This window comes from Terrapene carolina, unplaced genomic scaffold, assembly GCF_002925995.2.
Source record: "Terrapene carolina triunguis isolate 2854851 unplaced genomic scaffold, T_m_triunguis-2.0 Scaffold113, whole genome shotgun sequence".
Lineage (NCBI taxonomy): Eukaryota > Metazoa > Chordata > Testudines > Emydidae > Terrapene > Terrapene triunguis.
Window position 1 is genome coordinate 27502315 of NW_020664464.1, and position 27591 is coordinate 27529905.

General features: G+C 41.1%; 1 protein-coding gene across 1 annotated transcript in view; it reads right to left on the reverse strand.

Moving 5' to 3' along the window:
- Positions 1-27591, reverse strand: part of ADAMTS19 (ADAM metallopeptidase with thrombospondin type 1 motif 19) — a 271112-nt gene that overhangs the window by 206964 nt on the left and 36557 nt on the right. Inside the window, exon 3 of the mRNA XM_026652365.2 lies at positions 9410-9575. Coding sequence (XP_026508150.1) covers positions 9410-9575 — 166 coding nt within the window. The remainder of the gene's footprint in view (positions 1-9409; positions 9576-27591) is intronic.

The following is a 27591-nucleotide window of genomic DNA, read 5'->3' on the forward strand; positions in this document are numbered from 1 at the left end:
GCACCCCAATCCCCTGCCCCAGCCCCCTCCTGCACCAAACTCCCTCCCAGAAAAAAATACTTGTATATAGGGACCCCGCAAAATCTAATAGCCCCGGGCCCACAGGAGAGTTAATCTGGCCCTGCCTTTGAGAGATACAAATTTTTTACATGAATGCAAACAACTGATGACACCATAGAGCAATATGTCACAGAATTAAGGAAACTCAGTAAAATCTGTGACTTTGGTGACCTGGTAGAGTCTCTGGTTAGAGAGAATCATTTGTGGCATTAAAAACAATTAAAAACATCAATTACAAATGGCAGCTATTAACTAGACACTTTAAATAGGACATTATTACTGCTCTTTAGAAAAATGAGTTGATATAAAAGTTTTAATTAGCTGAACATTTATTCTGGTAGAATGGATAATAAACAATGCCCAGCAGAAGATAATAACCCATAAAGCATTTATTTGTCAATACTGTAGTCACAGAGAAAGCTACTTGTATATTACAAGTATGGATGAATGGAACTTGATTATGTCACTTCAGGATTGTACAGCATGAGAATTCCACCCAGCCATGCCCATCATTTCCTTCAGAGCTCTCTGGGGTTGTCAAGCCAAGGAAGAGCCAATGCTAAGCCAGTCGGCCTTTTCGTACTTTGCTGGCAGGCTTCCCTGTCATCTGAAATTTCATTTATCAGAAGATTTCAGCTGTCCCCTAAGTCCTTCAGATAAATGGTGTTACACCATATTGGCATAATTGGTATTCAACTGGTTGTTATCATCATTGCCAGATAACCAGGAACTTTATACAAAACCATGTACTTGGTTCTTTGCATATTTATAAATAGGTAAAACTGTAAAGAAATTTTTCACTTGAACTTAGCTCAAAGAGCCCTAATTACTAAATTACTTGCAATACAGGGTATAGGATTAAATAATTTCAGTGCAAAAAATTTCTTTTATTGTGAATGAGCTGAAGGAACTGAAATTAGATACAGTAAAAAAAAAAACCTCTGAACAGGATTTACATTGAATAGCAATATATTTTCAATGTAACCAACTTCATTTAGTTGGCAGCATAATAAATAACACAAAGTGAAGGTTACAAAGATGACACTGTACAACATCGGCTTTGAATTCTTTTCTATAGCTATAAAAAACATGAAATAAATAAATTGCTCAGAATCACTCACTGTTGGTTACTGTAACCAAGCCTAGGAAACCTCAACCATTCAGCAATCCTCATGCCCCGACCCAGCCTCTCAGGAGCAGCATTTAAGGAGGGATTGCAATTCCTTTCAGCCTTGATTGAGTTCCCAAGCTGTTACTACATACTACTTCTCCTTCCTTAAGGACAGAAGCCTCTTTCCTCTCTCCATGGTGCCCAATAATACCTTCCCCACATAAGCAGTCAACATATCAAATTCCCGACAAGAAAAGTGCATTTGACATAGACTAGAAAAAAAAGAGAATATAAAAACATTAACCAGAAATGTAAAAACCACAAAAACTAGGAAGGCTGAAGAATTAGTTATATAGAATATCAGTTAAATTACCGTAGGACTTTGCTTATTACCAAGTGTCTCACTCTCCGTCTCAGCCTAATGGACTCTCAGCCAATCTCTGGTCCTACTTGTGGGCCATTTGCTGAGAAAGGACTGGGATGTGAGGTCTGTGTCTATGTCTAGGTATTTGTGCCTGACATACACAGCCGTAAATAAAATGCAAAAGACTTGTCTACACATTGCATTAGTGATCACCAGCTGGGGTGTAAATTTTGTGCACACCAGCATGTTGCACACTAACTGTCCATGTAGACCCTGCTGGCCTGCATTAAAAGTTCCTAGTGAGCATTGATATAGTCAGAAATAGTACCACATCAACACACACTTGGGACCTTTTAGTGCATCCCAGCAGGGTCCGCAAGGACAGTTAGTGTGCAAAATGCTGATGTGTACTAGAGTTTACACTCCAGCTGGCATGCAACAATGCATCATCTAGACAAGTCCCCACACACAAACACATCTCCAATAAAAGAGGCAGGCTTATCTATGTGCACACAGGAAGTCTGTGTGCACCAGGGTGTGACTTTTTGCTTAAGTAAAAACAGGTTCTTAGTTTTCCCCGCAAAAAAAACTGTTTCGCTGTGCGTCATCTTTCAACCCATTCCAACAGGAATAGATAACAAATAATACCTTATTTGATTATCTTCTTGCAGTTCTGTATGCACAGCTATTAGTCTTAATGATCCTCCAACACATTCAGCACAGATATGTGTTCCCTCTAATGACTTTTAGTACACCACTGGTGAGATCATTGAGGCATGATCTTTAAAAAGGGGGGAAAGGAGAACCCAAGGAGTTATAGACCAGTCAGTCTAATTTTGATACCTAGAAAGATACTGGAAAAATTACAATAAATTTGTAAGCATCTAAAAGATAATAGTACCCTGTATATAATAGCCAACATGGATTTGTTAAGAACAAATCATCGCAAATCATTCTTATTTCCTTCTTTGACTGGGATACTAGCCTAGTGGATGGGAGGAAGCAGTCGATATGTTATAGCTTTATTTTAGTAATGCTTCTGACACAGTCCCACATGACAGTCTCAAACAAATTAGGAAAATGTGGTCTAGATGAAATTACCATAAGATGGGTATACAACTGGTTATCAGTGGCTCTCTGTCAATTGGGAGGACCTATCTAATGTCCCAGGTCCAGTACTATACAATATTTTCATTAATGCCTTGGATGATGAAGTAGAGAGTATGCTTTGCAAATGACACAAAGCTGGGAGAGATTGCAAGCACTTTGGAGGACATGATTAGAATTCAAAATGTCCTTAACAAATTAGAAAATTGGTCTGAAATCAACAAGATAAAATGCAATAAAGACAAGTGCAAAGAACTACATTTAGGAAACAAAAATCAAATGCACAACTACAAAATGGGGGAAACTGGCTAGCTGGTAGTGCTGAAGAAAAGGATCTGGAGGCTATAGTGGATCACAAATTGAACATGAACCAAAAATGGGTGAATTGGTTGATCACAGGATGACTAAGAGCAGCCAAAGTAATGCAGCTGTGAAAAAAGGTAATGCAATTCTAGCATGTATCAGGTGATGTATTTCCATTAAAGACAGGGGAAGTTTTTATGCCATTATATAAGGCACTAGTGAGACTTCATCTGGAATACTTTGTGCAATTCTGGTCTCCCTTGTTAAAAAAAGGTGAATTTAAACTGGAACAGGTGCAGAGAAGGACTACTAGGATGATCTGAGGAATGGAAAACCTACCTTATCAAAGGAGACTCAAAGAGCTCGGCTTGTTTAGCCTGACCAAAAGAAGGCTAAGGGGAGATATGAATGCTCTCTATAAATACATCAGAAGAATAAATACCAGGGAGGGAGAGGAGTTATTTAAGTTAAGCGCCAAGTGGACACAAGAACAAATGGATATACACTGGCCATCAACAAGTTTAGGCTTGAAATTAGACAAAGGTTTCTAACCATCAGAGGATGAAGTTCGGGAACAGCCTCCCAAGGGAAGCAGTGGGGGCAAAAGCCCTAACTGGTTTTAAGACTCATCTTGATAATTTTAAGGAGGGGATATCATGATGAGACTGCCTACAATGGCATGTAGCCGATCTGCAACTGCTAGCAGCAAATATCTCCAACAGCCAGTGATGGGACACTAAATGGGGAGGGCTCTGAGTTACTACAGAGAATTCTTTCCAGGTATCTGGCTGGTGGGTCTTGCTCACATGCTCAGGGTCTAACTGATCACCATATTTGGGGTAGGGAAGGAATTTCCCCCTGGGTCAGATTGGCAGAGACCCTGTTGCAAAAAAGGCTAATATCATTTTGGGGTGTACTAACATATGCAAGACCCAGGAGGTAATTGTTTCACTCTACTCAGCACTGGTGAGGCCTCAGCTGGAGTATTGTGTCCAGTTTTGGGCACCACACGTTAAGAAAGTTGTGGACAAACTGGAGAGATTCCAGAGGAAAGCAACAAAAATTATAAAAGGTTTAGAAAACTGGGCATGTTTAGTCTTGAGAAAAGAAGATCAAGTGGGGACATAACAACAGTATTCAAATATGTTAAGGACTGTTTGAAGAGGACTGTGATCAACAATTCTTTATGTCCACTGAAGGTAAGACAAGAAGTAACCAGCTTAATCTGTACTGAGGGAGATTTAGGTTAGATATTAGGGAAAACTTTCTAACTATAAAGAATAGTAAAGCACTGAAATAGTTACCAAGGGAGGTTTTTGAATCCCCATCGTTGGAGGATTTTAAGAACAGACTGCTCAAACACCTCTCATGGTGTCTGGTGTAGGTATACTTGGTCCTGCCTCAGCGCAAGGGGGGTGAACTAGATGACCTCTTATGGTCCCCTCCAGCCCTACATTTCTATGATTCTATTATAGCTAGCCAACCTTTGTGATCAATTTGGCCCCAAGCCACCAACAAAAGTATCGACCGCTAAATTTCCAGACTGCCATACCAGAGTGCTGCAGAAAGCAGGCATCCTCCTATAAAAGGAAGGTCTAGATTGCTGCAGTGTACTGAAAAAAATAATTCTTCAGAGTGATGAACAGATAAAGATTGATCAAAGCAGCAATGCACAAACAAGGGAATATTACAGAAGCCTCTGGCAATATCTGTAAAATCCACAATTTATGTTTTGTTAACCTTTTCAATTTAGGAGTTTTCTAACATATTGCACATAATTGCTTCTGAAAAGCTTTTCTATGGCTTCAACACACATGAATTATAAAGACAGCTGAAACTAAGTGATTGTGAGTTTTCCAGTCCGGTGGTGCAGATCATTACTGAAACTGATACATTGTAAGTGCCTGATCATGCTATTTGAGCCACATGGCTGGACGTTTGCGCTAGCACAGAACCTAGGGCTTAAGATGGTTAGAATAAACTAAACTTGATTTTTCCATCCTAGGGTATCTTGTCCAGGGACAGAGATAATGGAAGGATCACCAGTAATAAACATATCCTATCACACCCTTTTGCAAGAGTTTGTTTCTTGAATCATTTAGCCCCAGCCATTTTTCTCCCCTCCCCAGACCCCACACACTTAGTACTGATTAAAGGGCAGGAGCAACAGGCTGCAAGAGCAAAAGAGAAGATTACTCACCTTGTGCAGTAACTGAGGTCCTTCAAGATGGTTGTTCCTGTGGGTGCTCCACTTTCGGTGTCTTGGCACCCTGCGCTTGTAATTGGAGATTTGTAATAGCAGTGCTGCGGTTGGCCACGCATGCGCGGCAGCCATCTCGTGCCGCTCCGAGTGGCTACTTAGTGTGCACAGCCAACCGTCCCTTGGTTTCTTCTCTACCCCAGAGAGTCAGCGTGAAGCTCACGAGAGCCAATCTCCTTTCTCTAATGCCAGAATTATGGTTGCCAGGGTTACCATTTTGAAGCACTTTGTCTTTAGAAACTTGTTGAGTTTGCGTAAGCTTGCATAGGTCTCCATCTACCATTCTTTTTCTGTGTGAGAAAATAATGGGAATAAAACCCTCCCCTGTGTTGGAGTGGTACTATTTCCATGGCTCCTAGTTGCAATAGGCAACAGGGTCTCGTGAGAGGGGTCCCTGAAGAGGGACGAGGAAGGAGGGTGGGTAGGGGGAATAGAAATAAATGGGATAGAGTAACCCTTCTGGACAATTTCCACTACCCATTTGTCTGTAGTGATGTTGTTCCAGACTGGGTAGTGTGGTAGCAGGCGGTCTCCAAAGAGACTGGAGGTCATCTGATAATCTGGCATGGGAGAAGATAGAGGTCTCGAGCCCTCGACCAGTACTTCAAAATGATTGACAGGATGTTGAAGATTGAGATGTGGCAGGTTGATTCTGGTTCTGCCTGTGCCTCGCTTGTTTTTGCTTGCGGCGTTGATCGTATTGTCTCTGGGGCTGGGAGTGCAGGGCAGGACAGAATCTTTGGGTATAAAATCTGCCCTGTTTTTTCTTGTTCGGGAGAACGTAAATACCCAAGGTCTTCAAGGTTGTTCACGAGTCCTTTAAGGTATGAAGAGATGCATCTGTGCTCTCAGCAAATAATTTTTGGCCCTCAAAGGACAGGTCCACAACTGTGGGTTGTACTTCCCTAGGGAATCCAGAGAAGTGGAGCCATGATGCTCAACGCACGACAATGGACATGGCTATGGATCAGACTGCCGTGTTGGGAGACTTGAGAGAGGCCTGCAGGGCTGTTCTGGTGATTAAGGAGCCCTCTGTAATGTTGGCTTTGTATTATTCCTTTGCTTCCTCTGGCAGTTGATCAATAAAGGATTTCATTTTGTTGAACAAGTTGTAGGTATATTTTGCTAAAAGAGCTGAGTAATTTGACATATGAAATTGTAACGAGGTCAAGGAGTAAGATTTGCATTCAAAGAGGTCAAGCCTTTTCCAGTCCTTGTCATAAGTCCTTGTTTTCCCCTTTGGTGCACTGCCTCTACGACCAGCGAATTAGGACCGGATGAGTCAACAGGAACTCAGCTCCTTTTGCTGGTACATAGTATTTCTGTCCGAGCATTTACAGGATGGTGAGACAGTGGCAGGTATCTGCCATATTGTCTTTGCGGGGTCCACTGTGGCTGAGTTAATGGGCAGAGCTATCTTTGCTGATCAGGATGCCTGCAAAATGTCAGTGAGTTTGTGCCGGGTCTCTGACAGCTCTGCTAGAGAGATGTCCAGGGATTCTGCCTCTCTTTTGAATAAGTTCTGAAAGGATTTAAAGTCGTCACCTGTAGTGGGCAGCAGTGACATAATTGTTTCGTCCAGGGATGAGGACAAAATATGGGTGGGTGGCAGTATATCATCTTCAGGGACCTCTTTCAGCTCCTCTCCCTCTTCCTCCTGGGCTTGTGATGGTAGTGGACCCGTGGGTGAAGGGACCTGGGGGGTCCTTGGTGCTGGTGGGTGGGAAGGTTTAAGAGTCTGGGCCCTGTAGATTGCACGTGGGTCCCAGTATGGCCAATTGGATGGCATAATGATGGGCAGAGGCATCCATGGTAGTGTCTTCCAGCTGTGCCCTTCCATAGGCTGTTGTTGGTGAGAGGGTCCCAGTTTCGGGGAGGAATGATGAAGGGTGTAAAGGCTTGAGTCATCCACTTTGTCCTCATCACCGGATAGTGGAGGTGCAGATCTAATAGGAGTGCCTATTCGGCTCGGTCCTGGCCTGACTGGGGTGCCATCGGTGCTGAAAGGAGGGGTGGAGGAGATAGCCAGGTCTCCCTGTCTGGTGAAGGGTTGCGGTAGCGGGAAGCCTGGTGCCATGGATGGCAGCGTAGTAAGCTCCAATGGTGCTGAGATCTTGTTAGGCTTTCTATATGCAGCAGGTGGCGCCATTACACTAGCTGGTGCCAAGGTGTTCTTTGGCACTGTCGGTGCCGAGCTAGGGAGCTTAGCTTTAGCTCGTGCACCTGAGTGAGAGCCTGGCCACATTGGTGCCTTGGCTCCTCGGGACATCTCGGTACCGGATGTTCCCGGAGCCTCTCGGTCTGAGGTTCTCGGTGCCGTCGGTACCAGGGCAGATTTCTTGCCAGGAGTCCGCTTCTTTTTAGGGGGCGATGACTGTGACCAATGTTTGGTCACTTTCTTAGGTGCAGGGTCCTTAGACACGGTTTGGGTGGAGCCCCTTATCTGAGGCTGCTGCTGGAGATCGTTGGCCAGGAGGAGTCCTGGACTCTGGGTCGGAGGGATTTCTCCATCATTAATAATTTTAGTTGGAGGTCCCTGGCTTTCAGTGTCCTGGCAGATAGTTTCTTGCAGTGGAAACACTTCTGTGGTACATGGGTTTCCCCGAGACAGTGGATGCACTGAGCATGACATCCGATACAGGAATTGATAGCCTGTAGGTCAGGCAAAGTTTAAAGCCGGGGGAATTAGGCATGCCTGAGGAGGTTCAGGGCTATAGAAAACGGTCGTAGTTCAGTTACCATCGGCGGAGACCCATTAGTGGGGGGGGGGGAGGAGAGAAACAAACAAAATAAAGTTTTGCTTTGTTTTTTTTTACTTTTTTTTAGTGTGTAAATAAGGACAGGAAAACGGAAGAAAACCAACAAAAAGGATAAATAAAGATGGGAATATAAGCGATTTATGAAATAGACAGGGGCACTGCTGTCACTCCCACTCAAGCCAAAGGCAGTAGAGAAGGAACTGAGGGACAGTTGGCTGCGCACACTAAGTAGCTGCTTGGAGCAGTGCAAGATGGCTGCTGCGCATGCATGGCCAACGGGGGCATTGCTACAACAAATCTCTGATTACAAGCACAGGGCACCAAGACACCAAAAGTGGAGTACCCACAGGGACACTCTCGAAGAAGATGTTTCTACTTTCAGTGGACACTTCTTACTGGTACAGACATCTTCACTCCTTAGATAAACAAACACTGACAGAGCAATGGCAGGGGGAAGCAATATACAGTTTTCTTATTCTTTCCTAAGCATAATAAGAGCCTTGGGCTACTTAATCATTTCCCTTTTAACTTTTTAGAATTAAGTTTTCATTCACATGTTGAAATTAGAGTCTAATCTTTTCAGGATGAAAAATCTTTCAAATATATGTTCTGTTCATGTTAATACTTCAAAGTGGCACAGATGTTCAGGGGGCGGGGTGGTAGAATGATAAATGTAAAAAATCCCACTGTTTTTGTTTCTTTCCTGAACAAACTCAAGTTTCTCATAACCCTAAAAGCAAAACAGGTCTGGGTACAGAACTGTCAAACTTCGGCCTCCCACAATTTTTTTCCACTGGTAGAAGGTAGAGTTAGTTGGTAGAGAGACAAGTTCAACAGAATGTCATCTCTCACAAAAGACTTTTTTGCTAATAAATATTAACAACATACCACTGTGTGCCAAATTATCATGCAACTTTTTTCCACCACAAAATCCAGTAATGAGGACCTGTTTGGAGTATTTCACACAATTCATATAAACTCAATTCATAAACACAAAAAAGATACAGTTATACATTGTTATAGATACAATTGTGACACTTAAAATGCTGCTTGCATTTAAAGAAAGATAAGTGGTTCCAGCAGTATTCCCCAAAGTAAACCAAATCTCAAACCATGAGGTTTCAAAATGGAAGAACCTCTTGAAGTCCAACCACTGTATGAAGTAAATACCTAAGACCAACCAGATGACACAGGGAGACAAGAAATAAGATACAAATTAAGAGATGGCCAAAGTTTTCCACTTATATTTTTTTTATTAAAATATGACAGTTTACTTAATATGCAATGTCCATAAGTGAATGTATAGTTCCACTTTCTGACAACTCAGCCCACCAAAAGTTATAGCTAGAAGAATGATCAGATATGATGTTTTAAAAAATTATTATCTGTGCTCTTTAAAAATATGTCCTCTGCATTAAATCTATTCAGTGAGATTGTTATATTACCTGTAACAACACCACAGTAATGGTTGTGAGGAGCTAGCTTTTCAGTAACTTTCTCCTCTATGGACCTTTTTCGTCTGTACACCCTGTGCGCGTGACCTGTCACAGCCAAAGTGTGATTGAGGGGCTCAATAAATATGAAGTCCTCGTTAATCTGTATAAACCCCATCTGTAAAGGAAAACAAGAGGGACATATAAGGTATGTAATTTAAAGAAACCACATATGCACACACACACATATACACCCTGTCCCTCCCCCAAAAAAATCCTTTATTTAAAAAAAATTCATTTTAAGAATCCTAGTAGCGAGAATACTATCCTTCCATTTTATTAGCCTCCATCTCAGTGCAATAAACCTCATTTACTTCAAATAAATCTGTGTGGGTTGGTGGCTATGTGCCAGTAGCAGATGCACGGTGAAAGATCTGGAATGTTAAAAGTTTGCTTTGGGAGACCCAGGGGTCATTTAAATATGTACAGCATGTACCGCACAATCTATACCCTAGTTTTATAACACACCGTGTTGTCATACTTTCTGATAACCAATTTTTAATAAAATAGTTCATATGCAAAGATGAATTTAGGGAGTCTGATGCATCTTTAGCAACTGCACAGAGCTGCAACAGATATGAAATTCTTAAGACCCCTTTTATAGATTTTTAACTTTTTAATTTAAAAAAAAATTCTTCAAAAATAGTGCATGCATGGTTAAAAACAGAGAAACACTATCTGAGTTGCAGCTTTTTTTAACCTATGTGCCCACACTGGACATGAGATCGTAGTTGAGGTCACCAAAATACTGTAAAAACTGTTATTCTTTTAACTACTACTTACTATGCTTCAACTCAAAACTGTTCAATTTGCCCAAAAATACCAGTTTATGTCAGAATTACAAAGCATGTAGAAGAACAAAGTTTTTTTTTTTTCTATAAAATACCATCAACAAAACTGGCAGGTAACTTCTAATTCCAGAGATCTTAAAATCTATCCGGGGGTAGCCGTGTTAGTCTGTATCTACAAAAACAACAAGGAGTCTGGTGGCATCTGAAGAAGTGAGGTTTTTACCCACGAAAGCTTATGCCCAAATAAATCTGTTAGTCTTTAAGGTGCCACCAGACTCGTTGTTTCTTAAAATCTATGAATCTATGAAACTGTTACTGTACTAAAAAAACCCACCAAAATGGCACATCCAGCTCAAATAAGGAAAGTTCTTCTCCATGTATGCATATAAGTTCCCATTTACACAAAAAAGAGAAGGACTCTCTCTCTTATAGGCAATTTAACTGCATAATCATATTAAAACAGAGATACTTAATTTCACAATCAGGTGTATTAGCTGTACCTCAACTGCTATACTGAGAGTTTTCTGAGGACCAATGCTGAATAGACATAGTAGTTTCATCCTTAACATCCTATAGTACCTTTAAAATAGCTGGATTTATTTGGTTCGGGGTTTGGTTTTTTTTCATATTTTTTTATTTATTTTCAGGTTGATTGATATTAATCGGGAGTCTGTTACATATTAAGTATTTAGGAGGTAAGCAAAGTGCAACTGCCAGGTGGTGCTTTTATACATCCTGTATGTTTTTCTAGTCACCAAAATTGGTCTATTTATATTGAGAATTATATTTTTAAATAACTGGTGGAGTATATGCAGAGCAGACTAATTTTCTCCTGATATTTGTGGATTCAGATATTGAATTTTTAAACTTTATTTTTTTAATGCAATGTCTGTGAAAGGTGCTGAGCAGGCTTGGATATAGAATCTCTTTTCTCAGAACAGGTAAAGAACAAACAGTAGCTGTGCAAACTTCTCCACATCACTCAGCCAATGTGCCTTAGCCCTGGCCTGGAGGAACTGTCACTAAAAATGAGCGAATAGCTCATTCTCCATGCTCATTCAATCTGTGGCCTCTTTGCTGAGATGTCTACTTAATAGTGGCATTTGTTATATGGTGTGACCTGTGTACTAATTGACTGACTGAGACCATCAACTCATTTCACATTAGCTTTGACCACTACTTACTTAGACTGAATGTTAACCTAGTGGTGAATAAATACTATTCCCAATCCCCTGAGTTATTCAAATAGGGAATTGCAAATTGAATATAAAATCTACCAAAGAGCATTAATATCAGCCATACATATTCAGCTGGATAATTCCCAGCTGAATTTGAATAGCCAAATATTCAAACTGTTCATTCTGGCTGCTCTTGAAAATAGCATAATTCTTCTTTCTGAAGCAGCTACTCTGCCTGACTGGCAGTCTACTATTCCTCCATCTCCTGACCACGCAGAGGAGGAGATGAGAAGACATCCTCTCCTCCCTCCCCTCTCCCCAGTAACCAAGATCCCCTTTTTGGTTTCACTGGGAGGGGAGAGAAGAACATCTCCCACCACTGCCTTGAACCTCATGGAGCTGGAGCAGAGTTAAAAAATAACCTTCCATCTCAGTTCCCAGGAAAACCTCCGATTGCAAGAAAATAGGGATTTCTTTTAGCAGAGTTCACGCTGGCACATCACTCTGCCCTAGAAAGATCATTAGCCAGTGATACAATGCCCAGAGGAATGGGGCTAGATGTGACAATGGCTCAGGTAGCCAGGCATCAACATAGTACAGTCCTCAAGTTTGACCCAGCAATTGGGTGTTGATATATGTTGTGTGAGAGACCCAGAACAGTTGGGAACAGCAGAGTAGCAGAAGGGCGATATACTGGCCACTGGATAAGTAGTTTTCTGTTCCCTGAGTGACCAGAGCAGGGGCTGCTCCAGGCTAATAGACCACCTGACTCCAATTAACCTGCTAAGAGTCAGGTGAGGCAGTTAAGCACCTGAATCTAATTAAGGCCCCTCTGATGCTATAAAAGGGCTCACTCCAGTCAAGCCAAGGGGAGCCAGAGGAGAGGAAGTGAGTGTGAGGAGCTGGGAGCAAGAGGCGCAAGGAGGTGAGAGTGAAAGGGAGAGGGAGAGGGAGAGGGTGTGCTGCTGGAGGACTGCGGAGCACAAGCGTTATCAGACATCAGGAGGAAGGTCCGGTGGTGAGGACAAAGAAGGTGTTGGGAGGAGGCCATGGGGAAGTAGCCCAGGGAGTTGTAGCTGTCATGCAGCTGTTACAGGAGGCACTATAGACAGCTGCAGTCCACAGGGCCCTGGGCTGGAACCCGGAGTAGAGGGCGGGCCCGGGTTCCCCCCATACCTCCCAACTCCTGATCAAACACAGGAGGAATTGACCTGGACTACCAGAGGGGAAGGTCACTGGACTGTTTCCTGACCGACAGGGTGAATCTGTGAAGCGAGCAAATCCGCCAATAAGCACAGGACCCACCAAGGTAGAGGAAGAACTTTGTCACAGTTGCTTGCAAGATGGTAACCGGTCTTTAATCAATACAAGCAGTAAAACATTTATGTCATGAAAATACACTTTTAGGGGACCAGCCAGAGCAAGATAAAGAAGCAACATAACCAACCTTTCTAATTGAGTGCATGGGACCTGATGTAGCTTCGACCGAAGTCACTGGAAAGCTTCCCAATGATTTTAATGAAAGTGGAACATGCCACTAGGTAGGTGCACCTATCTTTCCATCCATAGATAACAGTCTAAACTAACTGTTTGCTGTACATGTGCATGCCTCCATTTTCAAACAACTTTTTAAGTCATTTTTTTTCAAATGCAGCAAAGAACTTACTTACTGAAGACTATGTCAAAGACAACCTCACTGATTAACCTGATGAACAAACACTAGCCAAACACCTACTCCTGCCTCTTAATTGCTCCTGCGCAAGCACAATAAGGATGCAAATGCAATGGAGCTAATATCTTATCCATACCTGGTTGCATCTGCTGAATGTTCACAGATACCTTGGTGATATGCGTAACATAAATGCGCAGAAAATGTGCACATTCTAAGAGGTACATATATGTCTAGTATGTTCCATGGTGCAGGCACCTAACAAAAATGGAAGTTTTCTATTGCAAATGCTCATATCCCAATTTGTGAAGTCTTATAACTGTCATAAAATAAAAACTTGTAAAACCTCTAGTCCTGAAAGAGGACAATCCCCATGTTGCAATGTCCCTTATAATAACCTTACCCGGAGTTCATTTTCCTAAAAACAATGGCATATTCTATTTTTCTATTTGATGAGGGGCTTGATATATATTTGAAGTAACTATTGCAGTCAGTGCACTCAGATAAAGAGGAGAATGTGCCTGTTCACATTACAAGAGAAAACTGGCTATACCCGGTATATGTCCCTGTATAGAAGTGTGGTTCTTGATCTAAGATCCTACATGCAACTCTGACTAAGTCTTTTGCTCAGATTCTGCCTGCTTATTTTCAAAGTCATAGCAAGCCAAGTTCTGTCAAAGGAGCACTCAGACACAAATGAGGAAGCCTGAGGAGCATTTAGTGACCACAATCCATCACATACATATACAATCCCCACAGATTTAGCTCCTTGGAGGGGGAAGAGAGAAAACACCAGCAGACTTTCTACCACAATCAGGAAAGGAAGTGGAGAGTAGGGACAAAAGAACACCCACAGGCACACATTATATCTAGAAAGAAGCAGGAGAGAAGGAAGAAATATTCCCATCCTAGCATCCAGGGGTAGAAATGAGTACAGAGACAAAAGTTGCAAAAAAAAGGAGCCCCGAAGTGCCACAGATTAACTATGGCATGATGTCCTGATGTTGTGTTATAATGTTTGCATCATAAAGATCCACTGACATAAAGTGATGCTGCATTGTGACAAATACAGATATGTCACAACACAGCCATCATAATGTAATTTCAGGACATTGTGCCTGGCTTATTGTATGGCTTCCTATGACCCCATTTAATGAGGAAGTAATTCTCCAATGCTCAAGGATGAGTATCACTGAGCTACACTTCGGTGTTAGCAGATCATGGCTGTGTAGTAACCTGTTGGATTGAAATAGCACAACAAAATGCATCTGAGAATTAGCTGCCTCAGTCACCAAATATTCCATTATTTAAAAAAACCTATAAATACACAAAAGTTTCTTTTCTTGTGATTTATATTTCAAAAGCTTTAAAATAATACCAATCACACTGCTTGGGCAGAAGATGCATTTATGCACACATGTGGTATGGAATTAAACAACATTTGTTCCCCAGCTGTTAATTCATGTCATCACCAGCATACTAGCACATGAATACATCTGTTCCTTTGTCATAAATAATGTCATCTTCCCCAAATGTCAGAAGCAGAATTCACATCCCAAAATTTACCAGTGCTTATATGAAAATAAGAATCATGCCTTCTCTCTCGCTCATTTAATAGCTGCTCTCTGCTGTTCAACCATTGCTATGTATATTCCATAGACATTCCATTCCTCATTACATTAAAAAATGAACATAACATGGCCATCTTCTGATTCTAACACCACACTATCCTGCCCATCTGCAGAGGGAGGATGCATAGCAGCTCTACAGATCCTGCATCCCCTACAGTTACCAACTCTCCAATATTGTCCTGGAGTCTCCAGGAATTAAAGATGAATCTTTAATTAAAGATTATGGCATGTGATGAAACTGAATACATCCAACCAAAATTGGCAACCCTAGGTCCCTTCCCACCCTGCTACTGGTGATGCAGGTAGCCAGTGCAGGACTGCATCCCCTCATGCCCTTGCACCAGCACATAACCCAGGCTGTGATTTGGGCCTACACTACTTTATACAAACAGACAGTAAATCCAACATTTCCTTAAAGGTTAATAAATCTATTTTAAGCAATATCCCCAAAACATTACCACCATCTACACATTTAAAAATGAAAGGTTTATTAAAATGTATAGCGCAAAAGCCAATTCTTCTCCAGCACTGATTAACTTTAAACAGAGTTTCGTAATCTGAGACTTTGTGGTCTTTACAAAATCTCACCGAATATTAAGATGATTTATTGTTTTGTGTGTCTGATTGCAAAAGCAAAATTATTCATTTACATTTCAATACAGCACTCCAAAGAAGAGTACTGCAAGTTAGATTAGTTTTTAATAATATTAGTTATGTTTCAAACATTCAAGATTAAATTAATATATTGAAAACAAATAAAACTTTAACTGGACATAAAAATAAATATTTTAAACTCTAATAAGAGCTTTTAACAGGACAAGCTTAAAAACCATCACAATGTGTTAATAACGTATAAGGACTAATTCTCTATTCTTGTTATATACTATAACCCTCTCTCATCAGGTATCTTTATTTTTGAAGGTTGAAGACATGATTCACAAAGGATAGCCAGTAACATCTGTCACTGATTAAGTGAGTTTCCAGATTTACATGCTTCACTATTTATGTGGTTTTTTTCTTCAAAGTTTTCTCTGTCTACCTGCTGATTGCTTTTTCTGGTGTTCTGAATTAAAGAGAAATACTGTTTGCATCTCCCTTTCCATTTGCCAGTGTGACAAGTGCTTTTTCACATAACCCAATCTTCTTTTTTTTCTTCAATGGCAGGAGCATATCATGCAGTGTGTGTGTGTATTAATTCCAAACATATGCTGCCTTAACAGATGAGCAATATTTTGAACATTATGTAGAGTTAAAAGCACACTTTCAAAATCTGCCCAAAAATTTAGACTCTGTAAAAACAAAGTTTTCAAAACCTAAGATGAACTGGAATGTTTCTCTGATTTTTAAAATGTCCGTACTACTCTGTAATCTTAGCAAACCCACACTTTACAGCATCATGCTACAGCAGTAGCAGTGGCTCTCAAATTTATCTTCATTACCTACTTTTATCAAAGCAAGTGAACTCAGGCCATACATTCACATGTTCAAGAGACAATATTCATATAGATCAACTATTAATGAAACACTAGAATACAGAAGCATATAGAATACTAAGAGGCATACCAGCACCATGACTCATTTCAGTAAGCAGTGAGTGCACCTGATTCTACATGACCCAAACTGAAACCGAAAAATGACCTGTGAATCACCTCCAGGAAAAGACATGATCCAAGGGGCAACAAGGTGGTGGGGAAGAGAATGGGGGACAGGACATCAAGGGGGTCTCACATGGAGAATATGGGCTTGGTCTCCCTTGAACCTCCATTTCCCCATTCTGTCCCAGTTCTGTTACTGCCAGCAAGGCCCTGAGGTGTGTGGCTACCGCCTCTTCCTCCTCCTTGCTCTCTCCTCCTGGGGACTCAAGATGGGCTGGTCACCACCAGGGACAGCAGCACTGAGGGTACATCTACACCACAAATTAAGGTGGAAGGTATGCCTACCCACATTACTTAACATGGCTAATAACAGTAGTGAAGATGTGGTGGCATAGGCTTCAGTGCAGGCCAGCCTCCCCAGAACAAACCCACTGGAGACTCAGGCCACTAGTCTCCACCAGGATCTATGTCATTATGTCTTCACTGCTGTTGTTACCTGTGCTAACTAGATTAAAGCTAGCACAGGTATGCCTACCCATTCTACAATCACGCTGTTACTTGTGGGGTACAGGTACCCTGCAAGTAGCTGAGAAGAGGAACTGGCATGCCAGTGCCACAACATCCCGTGATGGCAGGAGGGGATAACTATATGGGAGGGAAAAGCAGCTCAGTACTTGCAACATTGCTGTATGCATGACAGAGACTTGAGCTGGAGCTGCAACAAGCACACAGAGAATTTCTGTATTCTTATTTTCAAGACTGCAAATAAAAAAAGCGATACAAGAGTTTGAAGCCCTACCCCAACACTGTCCGAGCCACACTATTTGAAGCATGTGCTACAGTAAATCTGACTAGAAATAAAAGTGAAACTAGCTAGTTTTCTTTCACTGTCCAAACTAAGACAAAGAGTAAATGAATACCACATAGATTATTAAAGTATTAACAAAACAAATAAGACACTTGTTCCTTTAAAAACAAAAGGGTTTATAAACAGGCAGTTTCCCTTTAACATTTATTGAAAATACTTCAGCCCCTCCCCCGCCACTGCACTTCTAGCTGCTAACATATCTGCAGACTCACTGGTCTTATGGTCCCTTCACCACATGTGCTACAGACACGAGCAGCACCTTATCTTTAAAAAGACTCCAGCCAACTCCAGTATGTTAGCTATGGGCCACAATGTTCTTTAGCAATGGGCCAAATTGGAACTCCAAGAAGCCCATACATCTGTAGTTCTGGGAATGAGTCAGTGTTGTTAGATCTTTACTAGTGATCTCACAATTGACAAAAATGTTGCCAGCCTCCTACATATCCCCCAAGAGCCGCTGCAAATTTAAATCACCATGGAAACAAGATAACTGAAGCCACCCACTGAATGGCCAGAACTGACTGACTAGGATGTAGAACGCCTCTTCATTTTTGTCCAAAATTTTCAGACATTCAATTAAAGATCAAAATGGATGCTGCAGTACAGTTACTTTTTCCATGTGATTCCTACAGTAGACTGTCCCTTGGTATTTGCAGTTCTTAATTTACTATCCACCCTACTATCAATTTACATTCTGTCCTTTCCATCATTTAGACCCATGATCATTATTGCTACCCCTACAGACATATTTTATTGATGTGGTGGGAAATCAACTCAAAGAAACACCCTTTCTAGCCCTAAATCAGTGGTTCCCAAACTTTTTACTTCACACACCCCCTTGCACCTGTCCGCCCCACCCCCGGGAGCCACTGTTGGGACCACAACTGGGAGTGGGGCTACGGCTGGTGCTGTGGCTGGGAGCAGAGCCCAGGCCAGGAGCCAGAGGCTGAGGCCAGGGCCATGGCTGGGGGCAGGTCTGAGGCTGAGAGTGGAACCACAGCAGGGCTGTGGTTAAGGCTGGGGGGCAAGGCTGGGTACAGAGCCACAGCTGGAGCCAGGAGTGGAGCCGTGACCGGGAACCAGGTCCGCAGCTGGGGGTGGGGCTGGAAGAGAGCTGGAGGCAGAGCGGGGCTGGGTGGCGCTCCCTCCACTCCACTCAGGTGGCCTCGGGGCCAGATGCACCAGCCACTGCTCGGACTGCCCTGGGCAGCTGGACCCAGGGACCGCCTGAGCAGCAGTTGGTGCATCAGATATATGCATATACGTGTGTGTGTGTGTGTATTAATTAATGCCAGTTAGAATTAATTCAACAAGACTTAACTTAGTCAAATCCTACTTGCCTTGCTGAAGTTACTGGGAGTTACACCTGGATGAGGAGTAAAAACTCCATGATTTTGCCCAAAGCTTTATTATACTACCCACACTTGCATTGAAAGAAACCAGCTACACATAGTACCTTACTACTCTCTTCTTTCCATCCCTTACTATACCCTTTGTTCTCTCTACCATGCATTATTTTATTATTCTCCCACTTAAAAAGTATTTTAATAGATCTACTTTTCTAACAGGTGTATATGTACAAGGTCTTTACTATACAACAATGAATAACAGAATAAGGAAAAGTCAGTCTAGTGGAGAGATAAGTAATCTATTCCTTTGACTTGTTACCTCTGTATTACAGATGTGTCAGACTCCTAGCCCATGGGTCAGATTCAACCCACTAGATGTATTTATGTACCCTACCTGGCATACTCAAATGCTGCAGAAGCTAAGCTTTTTTCCCTCTTTTTATAAGGAATTTTCTATAACTCCTGGGTGAGAAGATAACCTTCCAAATGTAAACTGGGCATTAACCAATACAGTGTTATATTCCTAAGTCTGCAGATAGCATGAAATACTGCAGATAGCATGAATTCCCCCTGCATCCATTAATTTTTCTGTTACATTCAAAGCCTAATGACAACATTTTCAAAATGTCAGCATAAATTATTTAACTACTAATCTCTCTGGGGGATGGGAAGGTAAGAAGGTGGAAATGAAGCTCACAGGGGATGAAGGGTGGGCATTAGGAGCTGATGCAAGAAAAGAAATGCAGAGGTAAGAAAGGAAAAAAGAAAAAAGGACTATGAGACAGATAAACAGAGAAAGGAAGATGGTAAAGGAAGTGAAACAAAAAGCAGACATATTGGTGGCCCTAAGGATGAGCACTGAGTAATTCTGAGAATACAAAAATAAAGATACAGGACGACTAATAATGACTGCTAGCATATTCAAAGGAACCTCGGGATTCTGGCACCCAAACCCATTGAATTCCAATGGAAGTTGGGCATCTAACTCCTTTAGTCACCTTTAAAAACCCTCTACCGTATATCTTCGTGAAAACCTCCCATTGACATCATCATGGTATTCACTGTGAATGGAGGGGACTATGGAAATCAGCCCTCTCTACTGAATATGTGTTACATCCCTGGCACATTGTAAACACCACACTGAAGGGTGTCACTGTGAATGATGTGGTACACCAGTCTTTCATTTATCTATCTTGAATGTGTTTGCCGATGCTTACGCTTGGTCTCACTCTTAATATCAAGAAGACTAAAGTGCTCTATCAGCCCTCTCCAAATGAGGTATTACATGCCCCATCTATCAAAATCAATGAGTGGCACTGGAGAATGTCGATCATTTCCTCTACCTTGGAAGTCATCTTTTATCCAAGGCAGATATTGATGCAGAAATTCAACATCACCTGAGCTGTGCCAGTGTAGCTTTTTCTCGTTTACAGCACAGGGTTTTTGAAGATCACAACATTCGAACAGACACCAACCTTCTTGTTTATCAAGGCATTATTCTCCCAACACTGTTGTATGGGTCCAAAACTTGGACAACCTATAGACACCACTTGAAAGTCCTTGAGAGGCACCATCAACGCTGCCTTCGTAAGATTCTGAAGATCAAATGGGAAGACAGGCGCACCAATATTAGTGTCCTGGAAGAGACAAAGACCACCAGTATCGAGGCAATGATCATCCCTCAGCAATTCTGCTGGACTGATCACGTTGTCCGGATGCCAGACCATCGCCTCCCAAAATAGGTCCTGTTCTCTCAGCTGAAAGAAGGATACCGTAACATGGGTGGACAACGGAAGTGTTATAAGGACTTACTGAAGGACAACCTAATAAAGTGTAATATTGACATTGACACTTGGGAGACACTTGCCCAGGATCAGTTAAAATGGAGTGAAGTCCTACGTGATGGTCCCCTGCATTTTGAACTTGCTCGCCAACAAGCTGAAGAGGACAAGAGGCGCAGAAGGAAGGAGAGACTGGCTTCCAGTAATGGTCAACAGCCTACTGCTGAGCCTGAAAACATCTGCCCTCATTGCAATAGAACTTATGGTTCAAGGATTGGCCTTATTAGCCACCTGAGGACCCACAACTCCCATGAAAGATGATCATACTCGGTAACGAGTGATCGCCCATCAACACATCAGTCTCTAAGTGTTTGGTAATTTGCTGAGTGTACCATAGGTTCGGAAGCAAGTGTTGTAGGTGTTCCCTGAACTCCGCTCTTCAGGCAATAACCATCAGGGCTTCCCAAAAACACTCACACAATTCAAGTAGGAAAGATTATTTCTTTACTAGTGCTGCCAGAAAACAAAAGTTGCAAGTACCCTAGGCATAGCCTGTATATTCCTGCTGTGGGTCCCACTGGCCCCCTACCAGCAACAGGGTGGGTCTCAGCCAAGCTCTTAGTCCGCTTCCTATCAGGCCTTCCCTCCACAGCCACACCTCAGCCTGCTGCCGCCATCGTCTGCTCCTGTTAACATGCAATTTCAGGCTTCTCCTGATCCAGGTTCCCTTAGGCTCTGGTAGTACTTCCCTTTCCTGTGCTGGAGGGACTATGGAGCCCTCCATTAGCTAGATGTTGCACTGGGAGTTACCTCAGTGCACTGTAAACAGGCCCAGGTTCATTATAATCTGGTATTTGTACATTGTTTCACTGCAAATTTACTCTTTACACAGATTCTTTTTTGAAAAACACTCATTCTTTTAAAGCAGCTTCATTGTAATTTAACATATATTCGGATTGGTGTACAGAAAATGTTATTCTTTCCACAGGTCTATTCCTTTAACAGTTTATTTTTTAAGTGGGCTCTACTACACATTTTTTTGCCAGTAATTACCCAGAGGTATAGGTATTGTTTGCTGTAACAAAATCAATTATGTCAAAACACTGGAAGAAACCCAACATATAAAATCCCAAAGCTCATCTTAAACCCTTTCAAGCCCCTGATAAGCCATGTACCAAGAAAGCACAGCACAATTTAACAGTATATCAAGCTGATTTCAAAATTAATACTGCAGTCTACATCAAATTCCTAAAAAACGAAATGCTACAGGGTGGTAATTAAGATGTTTGGTGTGTAGCCAAACATCATAGTTAATAAGTTGACTTTTTCTGGGACACTGTGGAAACATTTACGGACAACCCCAAGCAGTGCCTCATCCAGTAGAAGACAGGATAGATTTATACACTGTTCTTTCTCTCCTGAGATGTGAGTTTGAATCTGTTCCAGTCTGAGATTACTAAACGAACGTTAATGATGACTCAGTGTTAAAAAGGATATGAGTGCCAGTTTCAAACCCTTCAACAAGAGATATTGTATATCTGGGGGTCTGTTCTCCTCTCAATGCATGTGTTCTTCCTGTTATACAGACCTATGTCTCTAAAAGGCAGATGGCAACCAAATCAACAGTTTCTAAAGGTGTATATCATATCCCTTATTTGTCATATGAAGATTACATTCATTATCTAATGAGCATACAGTATAGGTACTGATGATCCACAGATTAAATCCAAATTTATCTAAAATGTTCTGATCCAGTGAGTGTTGCTGGTGAGGCATGACCATCCCAGGAATTCAGTGTGATCTAGTAATCAGATAAAAAGACCAGACAAAGGGAGTCAGGAAGACCCTTGACGTCTCAGATCCCTGGTAGTGGTTGGTTGAAGTACAGGATTAATTGTGTGACACACACATATCTCATGACCCCATTTTAATTCAGGCAAACCTAGCTCTAAAATGTAGTAAACAACACAAAATGTAGTTGTCCATAGCAAGCAAGTATGCATGGATTTGTTTTAAAAAAAAATCTTGCCCTGTAATTGGAACTGCATGTATTTTGATAAATTACATAAAGGAAGGTCTAATTTAAACATCATCATTAATGATCTGGAAAACAGAGCAAGCAACATATTACTGATATTTGCTGATGACACAAAATTGGGAGGTATTATAAACCCCAGAAGGATACTGAAGCGGACCTCAAGAACAGGAAATGAAATGAAATGGAGGGGGGAATCCAATACGCTAAATGGGAAGAAGATACTTGGAATGGAGCTTAATAGTGACCATAGTCAGAAAATTAGATATATCGCTGCAATGTGATGTTGCAGAAAAAGCAACAATGCTATTTTGGGATGTGGTGAGATTCCCTCTGAGATCTTTTTGACTCAGCTTATACAGAACCCCTCATCCAGTTCTGGAGAACACTTTATCCAGTTCTCTGGAATCCAAGACATCAGTTCAACTCCAGATTTGTCACTAAGGTTTCTTTATTGGCATACAATCAAACTACACTTGAGTTGATCAGGCCCAAGCATAGATGGTGGGTACAGGGCATATCACACATCCAAAGTACCAAATCATTAATCAGTTTATATACAAATTCTAAAACAAACTGCCACATGTGCCTTTTAATCTGCATTGTATCATGCACTTCATGATTGGTTCATTAATTTCTGTAGCCAATGCCTATCTAGATCATGAACGGTTAACGTGCTGCACTACATGCTAGACCACAGCTGCATACTATCACACACAGCTTACTATCGTTACTAGCTACATCTTTTACATATTTACAAGGCTACTTTAAATTCATGCTTTATTCATTGTTTTGTGTCTTGCCCAAAACAGACTAGTTAGATGCACATACAAAAGCATCCTGTTTATGGAGGTGAAGTCCCTCTTTATACAGCTTTGGTGGACCACTCTGTTTGGGCACTCTGTAACCAGGAACAAGAAGACAGACTGGCAGAGATCAGAGAAAAGCAACAAATACTAATAAGATATAACAACTGACCAATGAAAAAAGATTCAAAGAAATACATGTGTACAACTAAAGGGAATATCAAAAATATCCACAAATATTTGAGCACTAAAGAGTGGGATGCCAATGCAAAATGTATTGGAGAAAACATGAAAACTTGAGCTCTATTAAACTGTAGAGCACTCTCCCAAAGGAAGTGGGTCAAATCCCACTGCCCAAAGTATTTAAAATTGAACTGGAGAAAATAATTAATAACATGCTGTAGTAAACAAACCTGCATGTTAACATATTAAGGTTTTTTATATCTAATTTCTATTATTCTAATGTTTACTTGTAACCTCTTCTTAATTTACTGATAAAATGTTATTTTATCACCTTTTTACAGCAGTCCTCTTCAGTGGTTCACAATAGATACCTCTTACAATTTCATTCTCAGAGGAATATTTTCCTTTTCTAAAAGCAGAGGAAGCACACCTCTGTAACAAAAGGCTGTGTTAGTTTGAGACATTAGTCCCTCCTCCTTGACACCAACAGATCCTATTAGAGCGCGAGCATACACTGCTGAAATAGCATATGTGACTGAGAGTGTATTGAGTTCTAGTCCTATTCTGTCAATGACTTGCTGTATAAACTTGGGCAAGTTACTCATGTTCACATTTTCAGCAGTATTCTCTAATACTAGATGCCCATAGGAGTCTCCAGTTGGGCAATTAAAATCTGAGATATTCAAAACTAGTGGCCACTTTTGAAAATGTTGACCTAAACCTCTCTAAACCTCAGTTTCCACTTCTGCAAAATGAAGATAATATTACCTGTTTCACAGGTGCAAGATAAATGCAAAATTTTATAATGCGGTGTCTTTAACAGAAGTGGATTATAAGTATATTTTTGTTACAATGTTCACCTTCCAATATATAGTGTGTACTTGGACTTTCAGAAAGCCTTAGACAAGGTCCCTCACCAAAGGCTCTTCATGAAACCATGGGATAAGACAGCAGGTCCTCTCATGGATCAGTAACTGGTTAAAAAACAGGAAACAAATAGTAGGAATAAATGCTCAGTTTTCATAATGGAGAGAGGTAAAGAGTTGGGTCCCCCAAGGATCTGTATTGAAACCAGTTTTATTCAACATATTTATAAATGATCTGGGAAAGGGGGTAAACAGTGAGGCAGCGAAGTTTGCAGATGACACAAAATTGCTCAAGACTGCAGTCAGCTTAGGGCTTAACTAAGAGTTACAAAGCGATCTCACAATATTGGGTGACTGGGCAATAAAATGGCAGATGAAATTCAATGTTGATAAGTGCAAAGTAATGCACATTGGCAAACATCCCAACTATACATACAAAAGGATGGGGTCTACATTAACCTCTCAAGAAAGAGATCTTGGAGTCACTGTGGATAGTTCTCTGACAACATCCGCTTAATGTCCAGCAGCAATCAAAAAAGCTAATAGAATGTTAGAAACCATTAGGAAAGAGATAGATAATACGACAGAAAATAGCATAATGCCACTATATAAATCCATTGTAAGCCCACACCTTGAATACTGCATGCAGTTGTTGTCACCCCATCTCAAAAAAAAAAAAATGAATTAGAAAAGGTACAGAGAAGGGCAACAAAAATGACTAGGGATATGGAATAACTTCCATATGAGGAGAGATTTAAAAATCTAGGACTGTTCAGCCAGGAAAGCAGAAAACTAAAGGGGGGGGGGACATGATAGAGGTCAGGGGTCACCCTATGAAATTAATAGGCAGCAGGTTTAAAACAAACAAAAGAAGATGTACTTCACACAACACACTTGTGGAACTTATTGCCAGGGAATGTTGTGAAGGACAAAAGTATAACTGGGTTAAAAAAAAAAAACTTAGATAAGTTCATTGAGCATAGGTCCATCAATGGCTATTAGCCAAGACAGGGCTGCAACCCCATGCTCTGGATGTCCCTAAGCCTCTGACTGTCAGATGCTGAGACCTGTGAGGAATCAAGCACTTCAAACCCAGGCCCATGTGTCCCCAGGCAGTGCTCAGGCCACAACCACCACCCAGCTGCACCACTGAGTAACCAGGGAAGGCTTAGCAAAGGATTAGTTTGCAGAGGGCCCTGCACCCTAAACTCCTGATTAGGGGAAATATCCAGCCCCCTCCCACTGGCTTAGGAGATCTTTATCAACCAGGAAGTAACAACAGAAATTTGTCTGAGCAATTAGAGGAATTCTTGACTGGCTGCTCCTATGGACCTTCCTTCTTACCGGACTCCTGAGTCCTCTATTCCTGCCTGCTCCTAGTTCCTGTCCTCCTATCCTAGACTCCTGTCTACTCCCAGTTCCTGCTATCCCTGCTCCTACACCTCATCCCTGACACGATTTCCAGCTCTGACCCCTCGCCTGGCACCTGATTTTGTCTCTGATGCTGACCTTCAGCTTGGTACATGATTCTGTCTTCGGTTCTGACTGTTGGCACTGACCACTAGACATGACCATCCATGCCCTGGTCATTGCAGTACTGGATGACAGGGGATGAATCACTCAATAATTGTCCTGTTCTGTTCATTCCCTCTGAAGCATCTGGCATTAGCCACTGTTAGAAGACAGGATACTGGGCTAGATGGACCCAATATGGCCTGACCCAGTATGGCCATTCTTATGTTCTAATATTTTTATGTTAAAAATGTATTTTCTGAGTTGTAGCAACTCAGTTTCAGGATTCAAAGAAAGCTTATATTCAATATGTATTTATTTTCCACAGATATTCATGTGTTAATGTATAATAGTAAATACAAGGTATTTAGCTCCGAGTTTGAGAAATACTTTCTTTTCAGAAAGTGGTTGGGGAAAAGAGAAAAAGAGAGAAAGCATACATGTATACAACAATATAGAAACAGTCTGGACCTTGAGTCTGTAAGCGGGTTTTCAGTTTCACACAAGAAAATCCTTTCGTTATCCTAGATAACTTATGAAAACTACAGCCTCAAGACTGGCTATATCTGAAGATTTAAACCAGGATACTGAGACTCACAGTGCAGGCTTAAAAAAAAAAAACTTTGTAAGTCATCTTATTTCATGCATGAACAAGTATGAAAGTACACAGGGTAGGAAGCACTTGTCACCACAAATCTGTAAGATGTATTTATTATTATAAAGTTTTTAATTATAATTAGCATTTCCAACCCAACTTCTAGAGACCATTGCTGAAAAATATTTTACACTAGCTATGTGACATGTAAATGTAAAACCTATTTTCAATTTGCTATAATGAAAGTTAAATAATCACTAAAAACTAATATTTAAACTTATTATTTAATAATCTAAATTTTCTTTGGATTATTATGTAAACATTGACAAGGTTGTATCCCCAGAAACATTGGGGGGATAGGTGTTGCAAAACCACTTTACAGATTTTGCCAAAGGATAATCCTAAAGCTAGTCCACTGGTGGGTCCCCTAAAGTAATTTCCAGGCAAACCTTCCAAACATTTGCATTTTACTTAGGGTGTTGTCAAAGAGATTAGTAATGGACTATAGGGCTGGATCTAATGCCTTTTCAAAGCAAAGAGTTGTTCCATTGATTTCAGTGGACATTTGATCAGGGCCATAGAGCACTTCACATGTTGGTCATATGTTTTAATCCAGACCAGGCCAGTAGTGAGCCAATGTTGCTGTCAGAAAGGGTTAACTCAGTTCATTTTCCAGTGCACATGAATCAAGATGCCTAAGACGACCTACACAACTGACATTAGTTTGTAACCTTGTTGGTGGTCTCAGCAGAGAGTCCAAGGACTAAACTGGTATGGAGTCTTGAACTAGCCACTCACTCTAGAGATGGTCCTACTTGATCAAAGCTGAGGTACACTAGTGAGGCAATATGGAGAAACTTCTACGGTCACTGACCGGACTGTGCTTGTTCTAGGAATAGAAAACTTAATTCTCTCAAGACATATATTTTTCATATATTAAATACACACAAAATAGCCACTGCAGTAGTTCTTAGGAAGGACAAAAGTCAGCATTTTCAAATTTGGATGCCTAACACCAGGTACTTAAATCCATATTTTAATACCTAAATAGACAGACTAATTTTGACTCAGTAATCATACTATGAGCTTCCTCTGTCTCTGTTTTAAAGACACTGATTTTATGCTAACTGCAATCCAGCACTGTTGTTATGGTGACAGAGTAGCCACATCATAGTTGAGGTTAATAAAGGTTAGCAGCAGCTTTTTTGATTTTGGAATTTTAAGTAGGGTTAAGAAATGAGTTTATGGTCATGGAAAACTCATTTTATAGATGTA